Source organism: Neodiprion pinetum, chromosome 4, assembly GCF_021155775.2.
Source record: "Neodiprion pinetum isolate iyNeoPine1 chromosome 4, iyNeoPine1.2, whole genome shotgun sequence".
Classification (NCBI taxonomy): domain Eukaryota; kingdom Metazoa; phylum Arthropoda; class Insecta; order Hymenoptera; family Diprionidae; genus Neodiprion; species Neodiprion pinetum.
The window spans coordinates 30,160,402-30,179,498 of record NC_060235.2 but is presented as its reverse complement, the minus strand read 5'-3'; the positions used below and the strand labels follow the sequence as shown (position 1 = coordinate 30,179,498).

General features: G+C 41.6%; 1 protein-coding gene across 4 annotated transcripts in view; it reads left to right on the top strand.

Moving 5' to 3' along the window:
- The window catches only part of LOC124218071 (uncharacterized), a 196,570-nt gene that overhangs the window by 52,972 nt on the left and 124,501 nt on the right, over window positions 1-19,097 (top strand). For 2 of the 4 annotated variants that reach the window (XM_046624457.2, XM_046624454.2), the window contains exon 1: window positions 6,746-7,471. The exons of 1 other annotated variant lie outside the window; for it this stretch is intronic. In XM_046624457.2, the coding sequence (XP_046480413.1) occupies window positions 7,402-7,471 (70 nt within the window). In that variant the 5' untranslated portion in view covers window positions 6,746-7,401. Of the gene's footprint in view, window positions 1-5,579; window positions 5,669-6,745; window positions 7,472-19,097 lie in introns of those variants that run through there. One more of the 4 variants, XM_046624455.2, reaches the window with a different exon arrangement.

The following is a 19,097-nucleotide window of genomic DNA, read 5'->3' as shown; positions in this document are numbered from 1 at the left end:
GCTCCTATTATTGCAGAATTTACAAAGTTTTTCACAAAGTTGCGGGTGTGCCTGGCTTCGTTACGAGCTCAGCTGCGCGTGACCGCGTTTCACGGGTTCCGAAAACGTTGCGTTTCCAGTTTGCTGAAATCACCGTAATTGCAAAATTGCCGGAAACCAGTTCCGACGGCTGTTCACATCGCGATCAGCTGGATATTGCTCAACGAAATTCCTCGCCGACGTTCACCAGCCGCAGCAGCAGCAGATATGCCGATATCCGGATATGAGATATCGCGGGATTCTGCAGAATCCTGAGACTTCGACTATCCAGCAATGCACTCGGATTGATACCGCATCCATTTACATCTCCAGCCGAGATACGTTTCGCTTATGCACAACGGCCTGCGATGCTGGATGGAATTTTCCCCGGTACATGTGTCTGTATAGCGTCTAGTCTGGAAGGATAACTTTTTCCTGATTATTTATGAAAACACGGTCGCGGTCCTAAATTAACCCCTGAGAAGCGAGGAGGGTTGTGACCCGCGCTGCAAAGGGAAACAAAATAACGGTGGATCTATTCTCTTTACCCGATGCGTCGACGTTTAACGACGCACTAAATGCGTTTCCCGCACTACGACACAGACTTCTGCGCTCGTAAAACGCGTGCTTTGAGGTTTCATGATACGAAAGTGTGTGCTTGGCCTACAATTAGTCATTGTACTCTCGTAGAAGCGTGAAGTACAGGCACTGGATACCATCCCGAAGTCATTCGCTTCGGGCTCTTGTCGTACCATTTTTTGCAAAAGCGGTTTCGAGAGCGGGGAAAAGAATAGGCGGCAAAGAAAAAAACGAGGCGAAAATGTTCCGATCCTCGCTAACTCTCGGTGGAAAAAAAAGTACGCGTAAAGAAATAGAGACACTTCGACACGTGTTTACGTATGATTACATAATGCGATGCAAGAGTTGATACTTGAAAATAGGAAACGGCCGATTTAACAATAAAATATTTGCGCATGATGATTACTTTTAATTAGTATTTAAAGAACTTTTCAATTCTTCTTTGCTTTTTGAAAACGTTCCTTTTGAATGAAAGCTGGAAAGTTTGGGATCATCCTCCTGTGTAATAAAAATCGACTCACATACACGTTACGGGAAATTACCAAAAAACTGCAGAATTTAATCAGTCATAGTGAAATATTTGAAGTCATTCGCAGAAGTGACTTGATCGATGATAACGAACAATCGCAGTGGATGTATGGAACGCGATTGCATCTCACGAGAAGCGCTGATCGTGCAATTCCCAGTCGGACTCAAAATTTCAGCAGATTTGATTTCGAATAAGGAAAAATTTGAAGAATCTCTCACGATCGCCTCGATAGTAATACGCGTGTGAGAAATTGAAGTTAAGAAAAGAAGGAGAGATTGATTCTTTGTAGACTTTGAGAGACTTTTGATTGCCGGCTAGGAAGTCCGAATTATCGCCGAGTGTTCCTCATCCCCGATTCATTTTTCCCCAGTTGTTCGTTACGCCCGGCGTGCGGCGATTCTTGGAGGAAAACAGTGAGCGAACCTTGCTATATTTTTCAAAAATGGAATTTAAATATTTAAATCTGGTGCCCCTGCGGGCCGGGGGCAGAAAAGGTCAGGGCGAAATATATGCCAGCGGTGGGCAAACAGGAGTCGACGGTAAATATTACCGGGTCTGCATATAAGCGTGCAGGAAACCTACGGGAACAGTTAGCACACAGTCTGTCCCGCCGGTCTAGTCAACGAAGAAGTACAAACGATTACTCTTTTTTTCTATTCTCTCCTTTACCTTTCCTCGGCTGACAAACCGCCGGACTCTATAACGTCGCCGGATTATCAAACGCAATTAAATGCACCCATATTCCATGGCAGGTAGCGGGCTCAGGGCGCGGCGTGTTTTACCTCTTGATCACTACAAGTCCAATAGAACCGACCACCATGTGCAGCCCTGCGGGCAACTGACCGCAGTCACCGATCCATGGGTAAAATTTTCCATGTCGTTAGTATCAATCGATCGATTTGATTGTGAGTTAGATGCGATCAAGCGTCAGGAGAAGAGAGAGTATAATATCATTTACAAAATCACCAGAAAATAATGTTGATGAAATTTAATTGGAGAAAAATTCGAACGTGCAAATTATAATATCTTTTATCAAGTTCCTGATATTCTACATTTTTATTAGGTACATTGGAGGAATGTTGTTTCATTTGTGTTGATCGTCGCTGGCATGGCAAATAACCTGCTGGAGAATTTCTAAACGATTTTTTATCCTGTATTACGGTAAGCCCTATTTATGCTCAATGGGGTGTCCTAGTCGATTTCGACGTTGTTTTGTGCATCTTCTGATATCGATGTCCACGTACTTCAAACTCGGAAAAGGGCTTAACGGCCCCATTCTACACGCAATTCTAGACAGAAATAATTCCAAAACAATTTCATTTATCACAGATACGAAGAAGTGGCGCATGCATGGATTCTACGAAATCAAAATATTAATTTCGTGTACTTCATGCCGTTTCTTATCGGTTAAGCCCTTTTTTGCGTTTGAGATACGTGGACTTTGATATTTGGAGATATATGCGACAACGTCGAAATCGACCAGGGTACCCTTTAAATACGTTTTCGTCGAATTCTGCTCGTTCGCGAAGCTTCACTTCTCCTTCGCTCCGCGTCCTGTGAATTCTACGGGAATCCGAAGCGCTCCCAGCAGCCATAAGCGGTGATATTAGGGCCCGAGTATCGGGTAAGAATTCCGAAATCGGACGGGGGGATGCTGAGTGGAAATACGAGACGAAGATGAGGGACTTGTTTGATTTCGTTCATCAATATCTCAATATTCAAGAACGATGGATTTCGGTTTATGGAATGACGAATATCGCCGGAAGATAGATGGATAGATCATTCATAATATTTTATACTCTCAGCTCTCGGCGATGGGATTTTCGACTTCAATATTTATGCATTTTAATATTCCATCGAGCTTGTATCTCTCCTGTCTGTATGCGATACGTGTGTACACCGTACATACATATTTATATGCATGCGGTCGAAGTTAATTAAAAGATCTTTGTTATCTAGCCTACAGCGCACTTCTAACACTAGATACGATTCCAGACTATACCTGCGGAGTTCTGGGGTATGTAAATTCAAATGAGATCGTTTCTTTCGCGTTATCAATGACAAATGCGCAATTCATTCCTTATCCTATAGTTTTGTTTATAAATTTGCCGTAAAATCCGATCAATGTTAAAAAATTCTCAAGCTGATTACGGAGTCGAATATTATTTTTCAGGATAATTTACCTTCCGTTGCAGCTAATTTAGACACCTCGATTTTTGCATTAATTTAAACTGCTGTTTGTTTGACGTCGGATGTTTATCTTTCAACTCTTAATATCTCTGCTTCTACTTCAGGTTATTGAAATCGATTTGAGGTAAGGAATAAGAAGATGAGTTTGAAAGGGTTTCAATTTATTAAATTTATCTTCATCTCGCAGCAAAGGTATATGGTTGAAATTCCCTGAAGCTGTCCCGCTGGTCGCAAACTTTACAACCCACACAGGTCTGCAGGTATCGTGTTTAGAAGATGCGGTATGCTTATAAGTGTAAGTTTTTTATAAAATGTTGTCCGCTAGAATCGAATTCGACAAACGAACGCGGACACATCCCGAATCGGAAGATTGCTTCCGCAATTTCATGCCGAAGAAACAGCAAAGCGAGACGTGCATGCCTTTGGACTAGATTTTTCTACGTAAGAAAAGAATTAAAGAAATAAAAAAAAAAAAAAACTAACGTAACTGCGTCTCAACTACGCGTTTGAACAAAATTTCAATGTATAATACGTATAAACTGTGAAGAGCTTCTTCGAAGACATAATATACACGCAATATATTCTATTTCCAGTCAGCGGAGGTAGCTTTGAGTTATACGCATTATATTTTTTTCCGCAAATTATTTACATATTTTTTTCCATGAAATTCTCATCGTCGCGGAGCTCTGCGATTTTCTAGAACGGTTTGAAAGCGACGCGGCTTTCGAGGAAAGCCCCCGCAGAGCATCGCCTACCCGACAAGAACTCAGCGGCGGCTGAGTGAAAGGAAAAGCGCCCTCTGTCTGAATGCTATTCCATTGATTACGTCAAATTTCGAAGCTTTTCTCGAGTCTGCGGTATTTCAGTCTCTTTTTTCGGCTCGAAGCCATTCCCAAGTCGAATCCTTCCCCCCGTTTCATCTCTCGAATGAACGTTTGAGCGGGTGATTTGCGCCATAGACATCGTTCGCATTATGAGTGTATACAAGTCGTACGGAAATCAGTGTTGATTAAAATTTATCCGACTGACAAGGAGATAATTAACGGATCGAGGAGTTGAGCGAACCCGATTTGCTCGCAGTAAGTTTTTGCCGCGAATCTGAATCTTCTTCCCCCTTCGGCATCCCGTTGAAATGAAGACGCCCCGGTATTCTATCACGTCGTTGAGTCGACTTCCAAGCGAAATATACGACGCTCTAAAACACTTACTTATGTGTTTTTTGGACCTCGACTGCCGACGCCGCCCGTCGCTTTTAATGAGGCGAAACGCTGTTCTATTTACATTCGAAAACCTGCGGGGACGTGCATGCAACGCGGTACCAGAGCCGGTGTAAATGCATTCCACGAAATTACGCCGGAACGATGCGGACCCTCTAGGCCATCCTAGTCCTGCAACACGCGAGGATATATTAACGCCGAAACCAGTTCTATAAACATCTCCGCGGGTGACAAAATTATACCGCCCGTTTCAATCAAGTAGTAAATGCTCGCTTCAGACTAGCGCCGGTTTCGCAATACGTCGCAAATATCGTACAATACATTATTCGCGAATTACTGCAATAGCGCAATTCTGCTACTATTGCTGTATCATACCACAGTGATCACAATTATTCAAATCATCAACATTTTCGACACGGATGGTTTATGTTCTGTCACGTGACTTGTATTGTTTATACGCGTATTCAATATTTTCATATCACTGATTTATTGCACCTAATTTATACACCCGCAGAAGTCGAAGAGTTGTACTTTTCGTCAAGTGCTTCTGCAATTATTACCATGGAGTAAATGTTTCAACGACGTGGCAATATTTGTACCGTAGCGGTTCTATGGCATCGGTTATAACGATACCTGTATACCTACGGCATTGGTTTGACCATGAATATCATGCCGTATTTTGTGAGAAGGATACTACGATTATATGCGATTTATAATCAATAATATTGTGGTATCGTAATGCAATTTTCTAATGCATTCGGTCAAGTTTGCTGTTTGGCCTTTAATAGAGTGTAATTGACCTGCAATCGACAAATTGCTGTTCTTTAACTCTATAATCTTTAACTCTCGGGTCAAATCAATTTCGATTGTTATCTGATCTTTTATTTATTCACACTGAAAAAAACCGGTGGTAATTTTTAATGGCTGGACAGAACAGGGCTGTGAGTTCAATAAATTGATAATATGGTTTCAGGATTTTACGATTCACGTTATTTGATTCAAATTAATTGTAACGGATAGCTGTACTTATAAATATACGCTTTCAGTGAAAACTTTCGCGCAGTTGGCAAATTCAGGATGGTCACGGATGCTGGAAACGTGGAAGTCTCGGAGATATCAGTCAAGTTTACACGGAGTAAGTAACTTCTGGAATGAATATGTAATAATAATAATAATTTCAATTTTTACGTGAACATCAACTTTTTGCCTGTCACGTTTCGCAGTTGACGGACAAATTAATTATCTAAAACCATCACTGATTTGAAATCGATTTCTTTCTTTTGCTGGTTGTACGTGATAAAATTATTCAAAACCACTTGCAATCACTTGAAAAGATGCTGCGTACGTTCTTGTCATAGATGGTACAAACCTTTCACCAGTATAATTTTGCCCATGTTTTCCACTTCACTTTAAAAGAGGGGACAAGAAGTATGAAATGGCAGATGACTATCCGATGTCAGAAATAATAGAATATAATCCAGTGTGAAACGATGAAATATCATATAATCACAATTTATGTATTCATTGCCTTTGGACACTAATGGAAGTATGGCTGAATCTTCTGAAAACTTGAAACACGAGCGAAACCTATCGACTACTTAATTAGCCTTGATCGTAAATTTTCATTTCGAGTGTCAATAAGTAGGTACATTTTCTACAGTAACTTGAAATAATCACGAGGTACCTTTTCTATTTTGTTAAAAGTAACAGCTGCGAATGTTACAGGAAATAAAATTTCCGATCTTGCCTTACGCACAAATATATCTTTGCCATTCAACTTTGTTATTTTCAATCCCTCATACAAGCTGTAATATTTTTCCATTCTACAAATTAAAATACGACCCATTTATTTCTTCGTTAACCATTCAGGTACATAATAATAAAAGTATAAAAAACATTCGAAATTTGAACTCTCGTTCCCATTTTCCCGCGCCTCGGTCCTCCTCGACTCCGAGCTCGTCCGCGAGATGGCAGCATCTCGATCAGGGCGCACGTGCGTCGTTTGTTTGTCACTCGGTCGTCCCGAGCGCAGCCGAAGAGAGCCGAAGCCGTTGTTCGGGGCGATCGAGCGACGCCCTTCCCTGCCGCGATGCCGGCCGTATCCCCTCCACTCCTCCGGCTGCCTCCCTCGCCCTCCCCTCTTCTCGGATTCCCCACCCTTTCGCCTTTGGTTGCGGCAGCCTCCTCGCGTCGCTGTCAGAGTTGGATATGCATTCGCGAGGGTCGGGTGTACGCATTGTTGCGCCGTTTCGTTGATCGCTGACCCGACGACGCCATTGTTACCAAGCCCCTTCGAGGCGGCGCTCGTTTGTTTTTTAGTTGGAAGTACAGTGACAGTTGAATATCGGTGCGACAGCATCCCTTCCTCGCCGGCTATCACCGAGGGCGCTGATTAATTATTACTCGGATTTCAGCCGGCGTTCCGCCTTGGCGAGAGCAAAAACAAAAAGAAATAATATAAAAAAAACGAGAAGGTTAGAAAAAGTAAATCACCTCTGGCAGGTGACACGCGATAAAGGGGGGGAAAAAAGTGACTCGCAAATTCGCCCGAAATCCGGATACTCGCTCAGCTCGGATATTCAAACGCTCTCCGCGAAACGTGGTGCTGCTCTACGTTTGTCAAAAAGTATACCCGTTACACGTAATCTCAATATCCACCTGTGCGCGTGTCGGTTTCTTCGCCTCCTCGCGATCTCTCTTCCTCCGTCGTTGAGTGTTTTTCGGTTTGTTTGTTCCTTTTTATTTCACACGTCGTCCGTCCCCCCGCGTGAATTACCTCAACGTAACGTCGTAGAATCCGAGCGTCGATTCGCGTCGACCGAGTCCCGAAATCAAGTGTTTTTGGTGCTGTGGCGGTGCATTATGTGAATGTGTTCCCCTCGGAGCTGCTGTGCTTCGCTCTACACACCGGCTATCGAACGAAATCAAACATGCCAAGGTCAGTCGAAAGGGTCCTTCTTTATTTATCCCTCCCATGCTCTTTCGCATCTCGGCCGCACGCACGCGGCTCTCACCTGCCGTCCCGTCGCACGCCCCCCGGTTCCTTTGATTCATAAAACGCCGCCTCCCCCCTCCCTTTATTTCAACGGCGAATATATCGACCTGACGACCGAGTCTGAATCTCCCTCGCGAATTAACATCCACTTGTGTCTGTTTATCCTCGACCGCTACGCGGTGATACGAGGAAAGCCCTGCACAGGGATGATATCATTATCGCTCGATGAGGGGGAAAAAATGAAGGGCGCTAAACCGCCTTGTTTGTGCAGGTATGCTTATTGTCCCGGGTAAACGTATTCCGCATATCTCGAGAGTTGTAAGCCTCGGGATTCACGCCGGTACGTATTACCTATTTTGAATTTCAAGACCCCGAGAGGAACCTGGGTAAATAAACCGACGAATCTCTTCGCCGTCACCGCACGGAGCATTGTATTCTACGGTTGTATCTATCCGGTAATCGGGACGGTATATCTACGGATTTTCGAGGTAGGCTGAAGCGGCAGAAAATTTCTGACCATTCACTGCCTGTTGTATCTTGCCTTTCTCGCCTAACACCTGGCGTCCTTTTACCTACGACAACGATTTGCTCAATTTTTCCTGCCATTCTTGTGATACTCTCGCGTTCTTTTTTCGCACGAATAGCTTGCAATTGCGGACGATAAATATTCGTGAATATGTCACAAAGTTGAACGTGGTTAAGTTTTTAATATCTGTGCACGACAAAAATTGTCCTGATTTCATATATTTACCTCCAAATTTTCGTACACGTCGCAGTGATAATCTTATGAAAATGATTATTTCTCAAAGATACTTTACGTAACCGCATTCATTCGTAATATTTTTCAGCCGCGGCATGAATTGAATTACACGTGTGTCGCATCTTCGTCATTTTCCATAATTATTATGAATGAATTATGAGTAAAAATATAAGTTTGTATAATCCGATTATTTTTATCCCAATATGCAGACGCGGTTCGCGTACAATGACGATGGTAATTTTCGAATCGTATAGTTTTATTCTCGAGCGTTGATCCGTCGCCGTAAGTCGTCGCTTATATTTTATTCTGGATGTAAATTGCTTTGACGCGTGGATGTGAAATTGTAATAAAAGGAGAAAGACAACGTTCACACCTTGTTCTACGCTCTTTCCGGTCGTATCTTTTCCTCGTCCAACAACTTACTTGCATGTGATTTGGTCAAATTTGACTGTATGGAGGTACCTGTAATTTCAAAAGGGACGTATTTTTCTTGTAGAACTTTCTTACGCACCCACATATGTATATAATATTCAAAATACACCAGACGTCCAAACTCGTGATTACGTGAACAATATTCTTCAATTTGAAACATTAATTTAATTTCTGCCCGAAAACATAGGCTACCCAGTGGGTCCCCTGCTTCCCTTAAAGTACCCTATTTTCTTCTTCTTCCCCTATAAGCACTTTGAAACTGGAAGATTCTCCTAAATGTATTCTCAAGCCATCAATTTATCCCTAAAACCCACCTATTTTTGCCAGTTACTTTTTTTCATTAACTAAAATGGATTGAAAAAATTAATTTGATGCTTGAGAGCAATGTTTATTAGGGTGATCGTTATTTAGGATGTTGACGAATTTTTGCCGGACCACCCCCTAAATCAACTTTAAATAATTCAAACAAGATTCCCAAATTTATTCACTTTTTAACTCGTCTCTAACCCGCGTCCCAAAGAGGCCAGATTTCCCCATTTACAATACACGTGTTTTGGACACATTCTTAGCGTATATTTTATTGTATACATGTTCATACCGTTCAGATTACATCGCGATCTGTCTGGTCGCTGGTGGGATTTTACATTTTTGCGATCCATTACACACAACGTAGGTACATGAACGTGAAAATACGAGTTTTAAAACTGATGAAAAAACAAAGTAAAATTAGGAAAAAGAAACAGTTGGTGTAGGTAAAAAATTTGTATTCAAGATTTGAATTAACATGCGCGCGATAAGCGAATTGATAATTGAAACAAACTACGTATAAGCTTTTGCCACGATTCGGACCCGTATATCTATGCACATATCTACGAACAGCTTCTACGCTATACATATACGTGTATACCGTGTTGTTTTTTCATTCGAGTTTAAAAGAGCTGTATCATTATGCGCACTTGCCTTGATGTCGCGTACGTATCTGCAGAGCAAGAAAAAAAAGTTCATGCTCGTTCGGCAGTAATTAATACCTACCTTTTATCCCTACCGAATTGAATGTAATTGAAGCCCGTGTTCCTGTGTAAATATACGTATCGAGAGGAAAAGAAATTCTTTCTCTCTTTTTTTCCCTCAATGTCGTCTCTTTTGTATACGAAAATGCGGGGGACGAGGGAAATCGCTACCTCGGATAACGACGGCCAAAATTTTATCGCCTGTCGCACATCTAAGACGAAGAAGAAGAAGAAGAAGAAGAAAAAGAGGAAGAAGTTGATTATTTTTTCTCTCCTCGAGCCAGCAGCAGCACGAAGATTAAGGTTTCTTCCTTTCTCTACAACGTACCCGCGCAACTGCAGCTGGGTTCTTCTCGTTTCTCCGCGCCCCGCCTCTACCGTAATAATTTTTAAATGCCACTCAATCCTAACTAACTCAAAGAGCGAGCACTACTCTCAACAATCTCAACCGTAGGTACTGTACCTTATTATACTCCCGGCGGCTGCAATGTTTGTTTAGTCAGTCGCTGGACACAACAAGAAAACGCGTTTGCGAGAATTACATAGGAGAAAGGTGACGTCGTTCGTAAGAGAGAGACGATGCTTGAAACCAAAGTGATTATATATATCCCGCGGCAGCAGCCCGATACGGGTTATCGGTGTTCGGTATTGGAGTAGAACGGAGCGAAAAAAAGTAGCAAAAAAATAAAATCGATGTGGATGAAAAAATTGAAGCGAAGTAAAATCAAACAGAGAACGTGTATCGTGTATAATGTATATATATATATGTATATAGATGTATGTATATAACTTATGTATCAGTACAATATCTTCGTCGTTGAATTTGTTCGAAAGGCTTCTTTTTATTTACCGTGCTCGATATACAATATCGACAATTTGTTGATCTCTTTTCCTACTTCCTCGGTTCTTTTTCTTTTTCTCTTATTTTCTTTTCTTCTCTTCGCTACCTGACCTGAATTTCTTAATAAGGGGGGTGCTGAGGGGTGTTTCAACGTGATAAAAATCAGCCGTCACTGTCAACGGTGTGACAGTTAATTTAACGCCCGGTCGCAGCTCAGCAGGACAATTATAAAAAGAGAATTCGTTTAAATTAAATAAATGTTAATTAGGTATAAACCCTTCGGGACCCGGGCAACAGCTTCAGGGATATTTTCTAACACATCGATCCGAGCAGAAATATAAATTCTATAAAAATCTAAAGGTTATGTTGGCTGTATTTTATTAACCGACAAATAATGCAGAGGACAACGAGATTCGAATAAAAAAAAAAAAAAAACAAAGAAAAAAAATTTTGTGCGGTATAATTATTGAATGTAAATTATTTATAATGTATCGATAATTGCTTTTAGAAAATTTTACTTAAATTTCATGTAACACAAACAATTTGAAAATACATATTCGGTGTACTTCATGATACAATTTGAGTATCATGGTAAGTATGAAGAATTTTGTCTACCTCGATTCTCTAACAGAAAGAAAGTTTTTAGACAACCCGTGCACGCATTTCTTCTCTCTAAGGCGCCTTTTCTTAGCGCGCAATAGGTATAGGTTTATGCAAAGAACTAATAATTTATTTGGCAGACAGTGCAAATATACTTTTATCGGGGACGAAATCTTCTCTCCTTTACCTTGCGGGATACATAACTTACAATAGGCGGGTCTTGCGCCACGATTTACGACCATCCACAATTCTTCCAAACGTATTTTGTTTGGATTAAATCATATTGCCTAACACATGTAAATGTTTATATAGTCAGATGGGGGTTTGATAACTCGCAGTATCTGAAAGCTGAAAGCTGTCATACCACAGAATACGAATTATGTAACGACAGATCCGGTTCGTTTCTTCGATATTTGTCCAATCAAAATCTTGCGCAACTTGTAAAAATTTAGTCTACGTGGCCTGTGAAGTACGTATACGTACATCGTAACTGTGTACAGATATACCTATAATATCCCAGCATAATTTGACATCGAGGGGTTGAGAAAACAGTGCAGAAATCAAGGTGTCGTCCGCGTGGTCCGGAAACGATCGGTGTTATCGCCTCGTGCGTGTGGCGACGAAGCCATTCGATTATCCCTTTCAACCGTACATATACGTGAGTCTAATGTACGTATATATGTATCGCGTATATAACATGGGACAAGGAACTGCCTCCGAGACGTATCAGCCGTGTCAACCTATCTCCTTTCCTGTCGGGAGTTATTAAACCGATTCCGATATCAAATATAAGATCCACAACATTCCTGCCTTACAGATTCGATCGGTGCGTTCGCTAATTTTCTTTGACAACTTTGCGAATACACGAACAAGTTTTTCAATATTTATTAGCGATAGTAATCAAGCAAGTTTAAGTTAGCTCCCAGTTGTACTTTTTTTTTTTTTTTTATTCTTCTTCGAAGCCATAGCTTGAATCGCTTCATGTATAATTAAATGTACATTGCGGAAAGTATTTTACGGCACAACCGTGAACTTTGATCGATATTTACTGGTCAAATTTAATTTCTAAATTGTCATAATATGATAATGATGATGATTTCCGTTATACTGCGGCTACAACAATTGGCTGCCTACGGAAAATTGAGTGCGCGCTGAATAAATATTTTACGCCTGCATGATATGAAAGTGCAACGTGAACACAATTTCGCAATACGATAGTGTAATCGTGCATGTTTTCCCACTTTTTTTTTTTTGTCAACTAGTTTTCTAGCGATAGATCCGTAAAGAATTTTTTTGCATTTTAAAAGAAAACGAAAATAAAAAAAAAAAAGTGGCACTGCAATCCGACGAAGTTGAATTATATCGTGGTGCTAACGTAACGAAAGGATTATGAGAAAATCTCAGTTAATTCTTGCTACTTGTAGGATGATTTTGATGGAGTTCAGTTAATTGGAGAATATAATGATATAAATATTTTTTGCTTTATTAGGGTTGATTGAATTTCAGAGAGATCTAAAATCGTGAGGCGAACATTTTTAATAGAAATTCGTCGTCAAATCGACAAGACGAACTTTACGTAATCTCGCGCGATTAGCCGGCGGACGGACGCTTGAACGACAATCTCTCATATTTATTACAGGCGCGTTCGTATGGAAGCTTGTCAAAGCACCGTCGGACACGTGTACTTTGTTAAATAATGCAAGCGGTTGTAGAAACTTACGCGCCTCTCGGTTTCCGGTTTTATATTGTCATTGTACAAGCGTATTACACTAACCGCCGACGTTATACACTCGGAGGGAATTGCACCGCGTCCGCGTATGATCGCATACCCAATCTTCCGTATTACGTATTCAAGCGAAACCATCTAGAGCCGCGTGCCGCTTACTATCCTAATCTCGCGTCTGGAATGCGTCTATTATAGGATTTTTTTTATTATTTATCATACCCAGAACTTCGATCGCAAAAAAATATAACGCGAGTGACTACATCCGGACAGCGTAATAATACACAAGATCTTTCACTTACAATCACAAATTTATTTTCCATATGCTGTATCCAGAACCGTGTATTTGTCACCAATTGAAAAACATGATTTATAGTTCAGCATTGCATGGTAACCACATCTAGACATTTTTTTCGGTGCAGGAAATGCTTATTGTAATTTGTAGGTTTCGTGTGCGGTTTTTATGGTAAACACATTGTTATTATAGGTCGTTTTATAATTTCGTACGAATATTGAGATATACATGCATGCACACTGATTCGTTATGGAACGAAAAATTGTGTTTTTAATTTTTTTAATTGTGTCCTATTGATACGGTTTTCTTTATTTAGTTATACTACGTCGATCCACGTCTAGACTGTGGCCAACGATAAGTATTAATACACTCTACCTATATTCCTCGTCATCGGATTACATAAGGTTAGGTTATACTATCGATATGTTCTTTACACTCGTCATCGGGGTCGCAACCCACTCAGTCAAGCATACGTGGTCCGACCTACTTCAAAACGTGTTTGCAATTTTTCCGCTTTCATTCGTCTCACTTTATAAAGCAGTGCCGTATACGTGTAGGTTATACAATGTACATGTAACGCTATAACGGAAATAAAACTTGTATGATCGGTCAAGGTGCATCGCGATCGCATCGAATACGTACGTAACATGTTTCTTTCATTGCGAATAAATATTGTTTCTAAAAATATACTCGAGCTTTCGTGTCAGTCTATGGTATTTTTTTACAGGACGAATGTTTGACTAATAAATTGCAAAATTTTTATTTTTTTTTGCTGTGCCGAAAACATTTTGCTACCAGAAGACAGACGTGTTTTTCCTGTAAATTAATCATATACTTGGGCAAATATTTCACTACTCAACGTTATTACATAAAGTTTATTCACGGCATCTATCGCAGAGAACAGGATCGAGGGATTTTTTTCTTTGTAAATATCTTTCTGGTCCTGTGTCCGATAATTTTTAAGGTCCCTCAAATGTGGCTAGTTGAAAGCAGGTAGTTCTGCAGGTCAATTTTTGTGGCATATATAAGAGTCGTAGTATGGTATACGAAATACATATATACAAGGTTACAGGTTCTGTTTTATACATGCGGAAACAGATGGCAGGCAGGCAGGCAGGATGGCAGATTCGAATAATCAAACGAATGTAGGCATGATTTTCATTATCATTTTCATTTTCGTGTTCATTCTCATTCTCATTCTCATTTCCATTTTCCATTTTCCATTTTCCATTTTCCATTTTCCATTTACATGAAGGTGAACACGAACTTGTGAATGGTTCTTCTCCGTATCTCTGTTATATAATCTGTTTCCCGTACCCTTTGCATGCCGGCTACATCGTGCAGGGAGCGTTCGCCCGTTTGGGAGGGTGTAGGGCTGTAGGGTTGCTCGAGGTTTGGTGGAAGGCGTCGCGAGTCTCCTACGTTCGTTATTTAAACACGTATTAACTTACCTACACGAAGCTGTAACTCGGGATGATAATATTTCGTAAGAACAGAAAGACGTACGAGGGAGGGAGGGAGAGGTAGGGAACGAATGAAAGAAAGAAAGAGACGAGAGGCTGGCGTGAAAACACAGAATTATTATCGGTAAACGATTTCAGTTAGTCGCACATCCGCAGATATCATCTCTTGGCGAATATCCAACCCTTGGTCTCGAATCGCCTTGTGACTTTCTTTCTCTAACCGTTTGTTCGTGTTCGTTCGCTGATTCGAATGATGATCGTAAAATAAAATGGGAAGATCATCCCTAGGACCCGAATTCGAGTTTCTCTTGATCTACGTCATGTACCTGTAGTTGCCAGGAATATAAACTCTCTCGCCGCAGGCTTCGTAGGACTTACGAGGAGGAACAAGGGACATGGTTTCAGGATCCTTGAATTAATTAATTGAGATATCAGGTTCATTAGGTTAATCGAATAAGCGCTTACGGCCATAACAAGGTCTCGAGATCGTTCGGTCGTTTCGCTGCTCTTGCTGTGTAATAAAGTACAGGTATGTGCCGCGCAAATGCTTCTCTATGTAGACATAATAATTAGTACATTCTACGTTTACGCAAGTCGACGAAAACAGGAAGATTTTTGAATCCATCGTCCATTCTCACGGGATTACGTATCCAAGCGCAAGATTTCTCCCTTCCGGCTCCGAATTGGTAATATCCGGTTTGGCTAGAAATTATTTTTCAGAATTTTGAAATAGCCAGCGAGGGGAGGGACAAGAAAAAAAAAACCCAATAATATATATATAAACGTGAAAACAGAAACGCAGGTAAAAGTGAGGCGGTGAATTTCATCCGCGTATCCATCTTCCTCCCTTTCATCTTCCGCTGCTGCAGCCTCGGGGCCTCGGGAGCTACCTGCCTGATTTTCTAGTACCTAGAGGTGAAGGCCAGCTGGGTATGCCAAGGCTCAAGAAGTGCAGCCTACCTGCCGAAAGCACGAGCAGCACGTCTTCTCTCCTGTAATCTCCGGCATGCGAAGCGAACGAGCAAGAGAGCCGCGTCTTGAAGTCTCGCAGACTCGCCTCCAGCAAACCACATCATCAACTCCTACCGTACCAGTTTCTTCAAAGTTATGGTACCTCATCCCGCTCCCTGAACTTGGTGGAAAACTGGCTGCAACGTACCGCCAGCATTCATGCACATGGGGGCGCATTCAACGCTCGCCGATCAAATTCATAATCTATGAACTCGATGCAGTTCAGGCGATTATAATATTAGCCCAACAGCGTCGATCAGGAGCGTAACTATACAGATTCGTTTCATTCCGACGTGGAATATATTGGAGTCATTTTTTTTTCGATGATGTTTGCTTGTACTAGGATGTTTGAAATACAATGGAGGAATGTGAGTATCGCACTTTTCTACGGGAAAGATTCAATCATTTTTGCACTGGAATCTATTTGGCTGTCAGGGGTCGATTGAAAAAATCTCCGGTCTACACGAGAGGCGATTCAACTCAAAGGCGTCCGAAACTCGACAGTTGGACGTCGAATTGTAAATTAAAGCAACTTCAATTCAAAATTTAAATAACGAGGAATGAATCGATCGAGATTACTGAAGACGTTGTAACTCGTATACCAAATCATTCGGGCTCACGTGACGTGGTTGAAAGAATTGTGCGACAAGCGTCGAAAGTCTTGCGGTAAATGTAAAATCGTTTCAATACATTGACATTCTGTTGATTTCTATCCTATCGTGTGCTTTCGTTGATTTTCGGGCTGTCAAGAGGTTTTCATTCTTTTCCAACGAGTTCCTAACGTTGTAGGTGTTGTAACGTACACGTGTGATTCTATCCAATTCCGAAAACAATGAAAACGTTTGTAATGCTCGGAAATAATTATAGAAATCAATCGGGATACTGGAAATTGTCATTGAGGAAGATCATGTGGTAAGGTAAAATAAAATCGAAGTCACCTAAAATCGATGTTCATGAATTGGAATCGCTGATCATTTAATTTTCAAGCGAACGGCTCCTGATCGGCTCTGAACTTGCAGATGATGTCTTCCCCGGCGTTCACTCACCATTCACGCAATCTTGCCAAATTTCATATTAATTCAGGCGACGCTTGACAGTTCGTGGTTGACAGTTAGTTACATATCTCCACCCTCCGCCCGTCATCCCCTCATCTCGCCCTGAGGATATGTCGGGGCGTGACCACAGTGACAGATATTAAGCCTCCTATTTACGTCCTAAGTCAACAGAGCGTACAATTCTACTTTATTGCTAGCCTGCTCGGCATGCTGGATTTTCCACGGCGTGTGCGTGCGTGCGTTTAGGGGGAGTCTTTGGGGGTGGCTTCGTTGACCACCCCGGGCTGTCAATTTCGCTCGATAACTGATAGTTGCCAAATATTATTGGAGGTTGGACGTTGCGCGAAACGCCCGCGTCACGGTAGCAAATGCACGAGAGGACGTCAAGCATGTTCAGCCGTAGTGAGCTATTTCGATTGGCTATAGTTGTTGTACGCGCGGGTACGATGGGCGAATTTTACGCATTAACCAACCGCGGGATTTCGCAAGTTATATTGATAAAAAGCTAACGAAATGTCCGGATACACAGATAACAATCGATAGTACATACGTAGTTATTGTGTGGTATACGTTACGTGCACGTTGTAACGATCGCACTGTGACCACTTGGTCACGCGGCGGTGACGACGTCATGCTCGATAGTTGTATCAAGGCTACTGGTTTTTATTTTTTACATTTTACTTTTTATTTTTTACCAACCCAACCTGTTTGTTTTATTAGCGAAGCCGTAGTCAGTCATCCGCGTCTGAAAATATTTTGAACTACTCGCTTCGTGTACATTCTTATCTTTTTACGAGTCTCACTGTTATAATGTTTGTGCTCTAAAATTGTTCGTGGAAATGAAACGCCTACCGTTTGTATGTGTAGAATAATATTGCAATTGTCATTTCCGCTCAATTAATCACGGGTCTATACATATAATGAACGAGACCCGCGGAATGACGATAATGAAAAAGGTTTTTATTATTTAGGTTACGAGGGGCTTGTTTTAAACTCTACCGTTATGCATACATATATGCATGTAGATACATTTTTATATATTATTTTTTAAGTTTGCCACTTGAGGGCATTATTGTGTACGCGAAAGAATTTCAATAAGTCTCCCACCATCTCATTTTCTGCAAAACTCGTTGCATCGAATCTTAACACCGGGGTAATTGAATCTTTTTTTTTTTAATAATTGTACAGACCATCCTTATGATCGCAACGTTTCGTCAGAATTGTACTGGATTCCGTGGGTCAAAGACTAACCAATCCTTTAATACTTGTTCTAAAAAAAAAGCGCACCACTCGGATTCGCACAACTGATTACATTCTTACAACACCAACATCCTGGTTCTTTTTATGCAACGCATTCACACGTCTAACTGCGTTAACCTGCCACACGTATAGAATCTCGAAGGCTGTATTGTTCCTAGACCCGTTCGATATAACCTTCGTAACAAGAACGATGTGTAATGTGGTTACCAATGGTGTAGTTATACGCATCCTCGGAGAACTAAGTATAACTACCGAATGTCGAATGGGAAAGGGGTGTTTGAATTTGTTCCGTTTTCGAACTCGGTACTGATCGTAAAACGCAAATATTACGTCTGCAGTATAACATTCGCATGCATTTACGTTGTACATGTAGCAAATAGTTTACGGTGTGCGCAGGTGAAGGGTCTTTTTTCTCATACGACGAAGAAAAATAAATCTATCCACCTTAGGCGGATTAAGGGCAGCGAAATGACCTCTGAGATTTGAATCCGCGCGGACCGAGTCGCAAAGGAATTCTGAATAGCCAGATATTCGAATTGCCTTTTGAGGGAAGGGAGAAAAGTCGCGCAGTAACCTTTGATGACGCGAAACATCCTCCCATTGCCGACGCCACCGCTGACGCTCAGCAGAGATCTTACGTACCGCCGATTTTGACGCTGACCGAATCCCCGCGAGTCTCCTGCTCCTCAAGAGGAGAATCCCTCCGTCCGTTCGTCGTCGAGACGCGGGGAGTGAGCTCCCAGGACACGTCCTCTCTCTGCATCTCCATCTTCATCTCGATCTCATCGCTCTTTCTCTTTGTGCCCGCTTGCCTGACTGACTGACTGACTTCCTCACTTCCTCACTTTCTCACTTTCTCACTTCCTTGCTTACTTCTTCCACCGGGAAAGACGTTCGCCCGGCTTTTCCATTGCAAAGGGGAACGTGTACCATTGGACTCCACTTCTTTTTGCTACCCTCCGCCTACTTACTACTTCTACAGCGTACCGTGTTCGGAGGGGACGGTTTCGTTCGGTCAGGGTTCACCCAGCAGACCGTCGGCATGGCCCTCTTCGATCTTCAACCATCACACATGACAGGGTGACCACGGTACGAGGAAACGCATATCGGTATATGTGT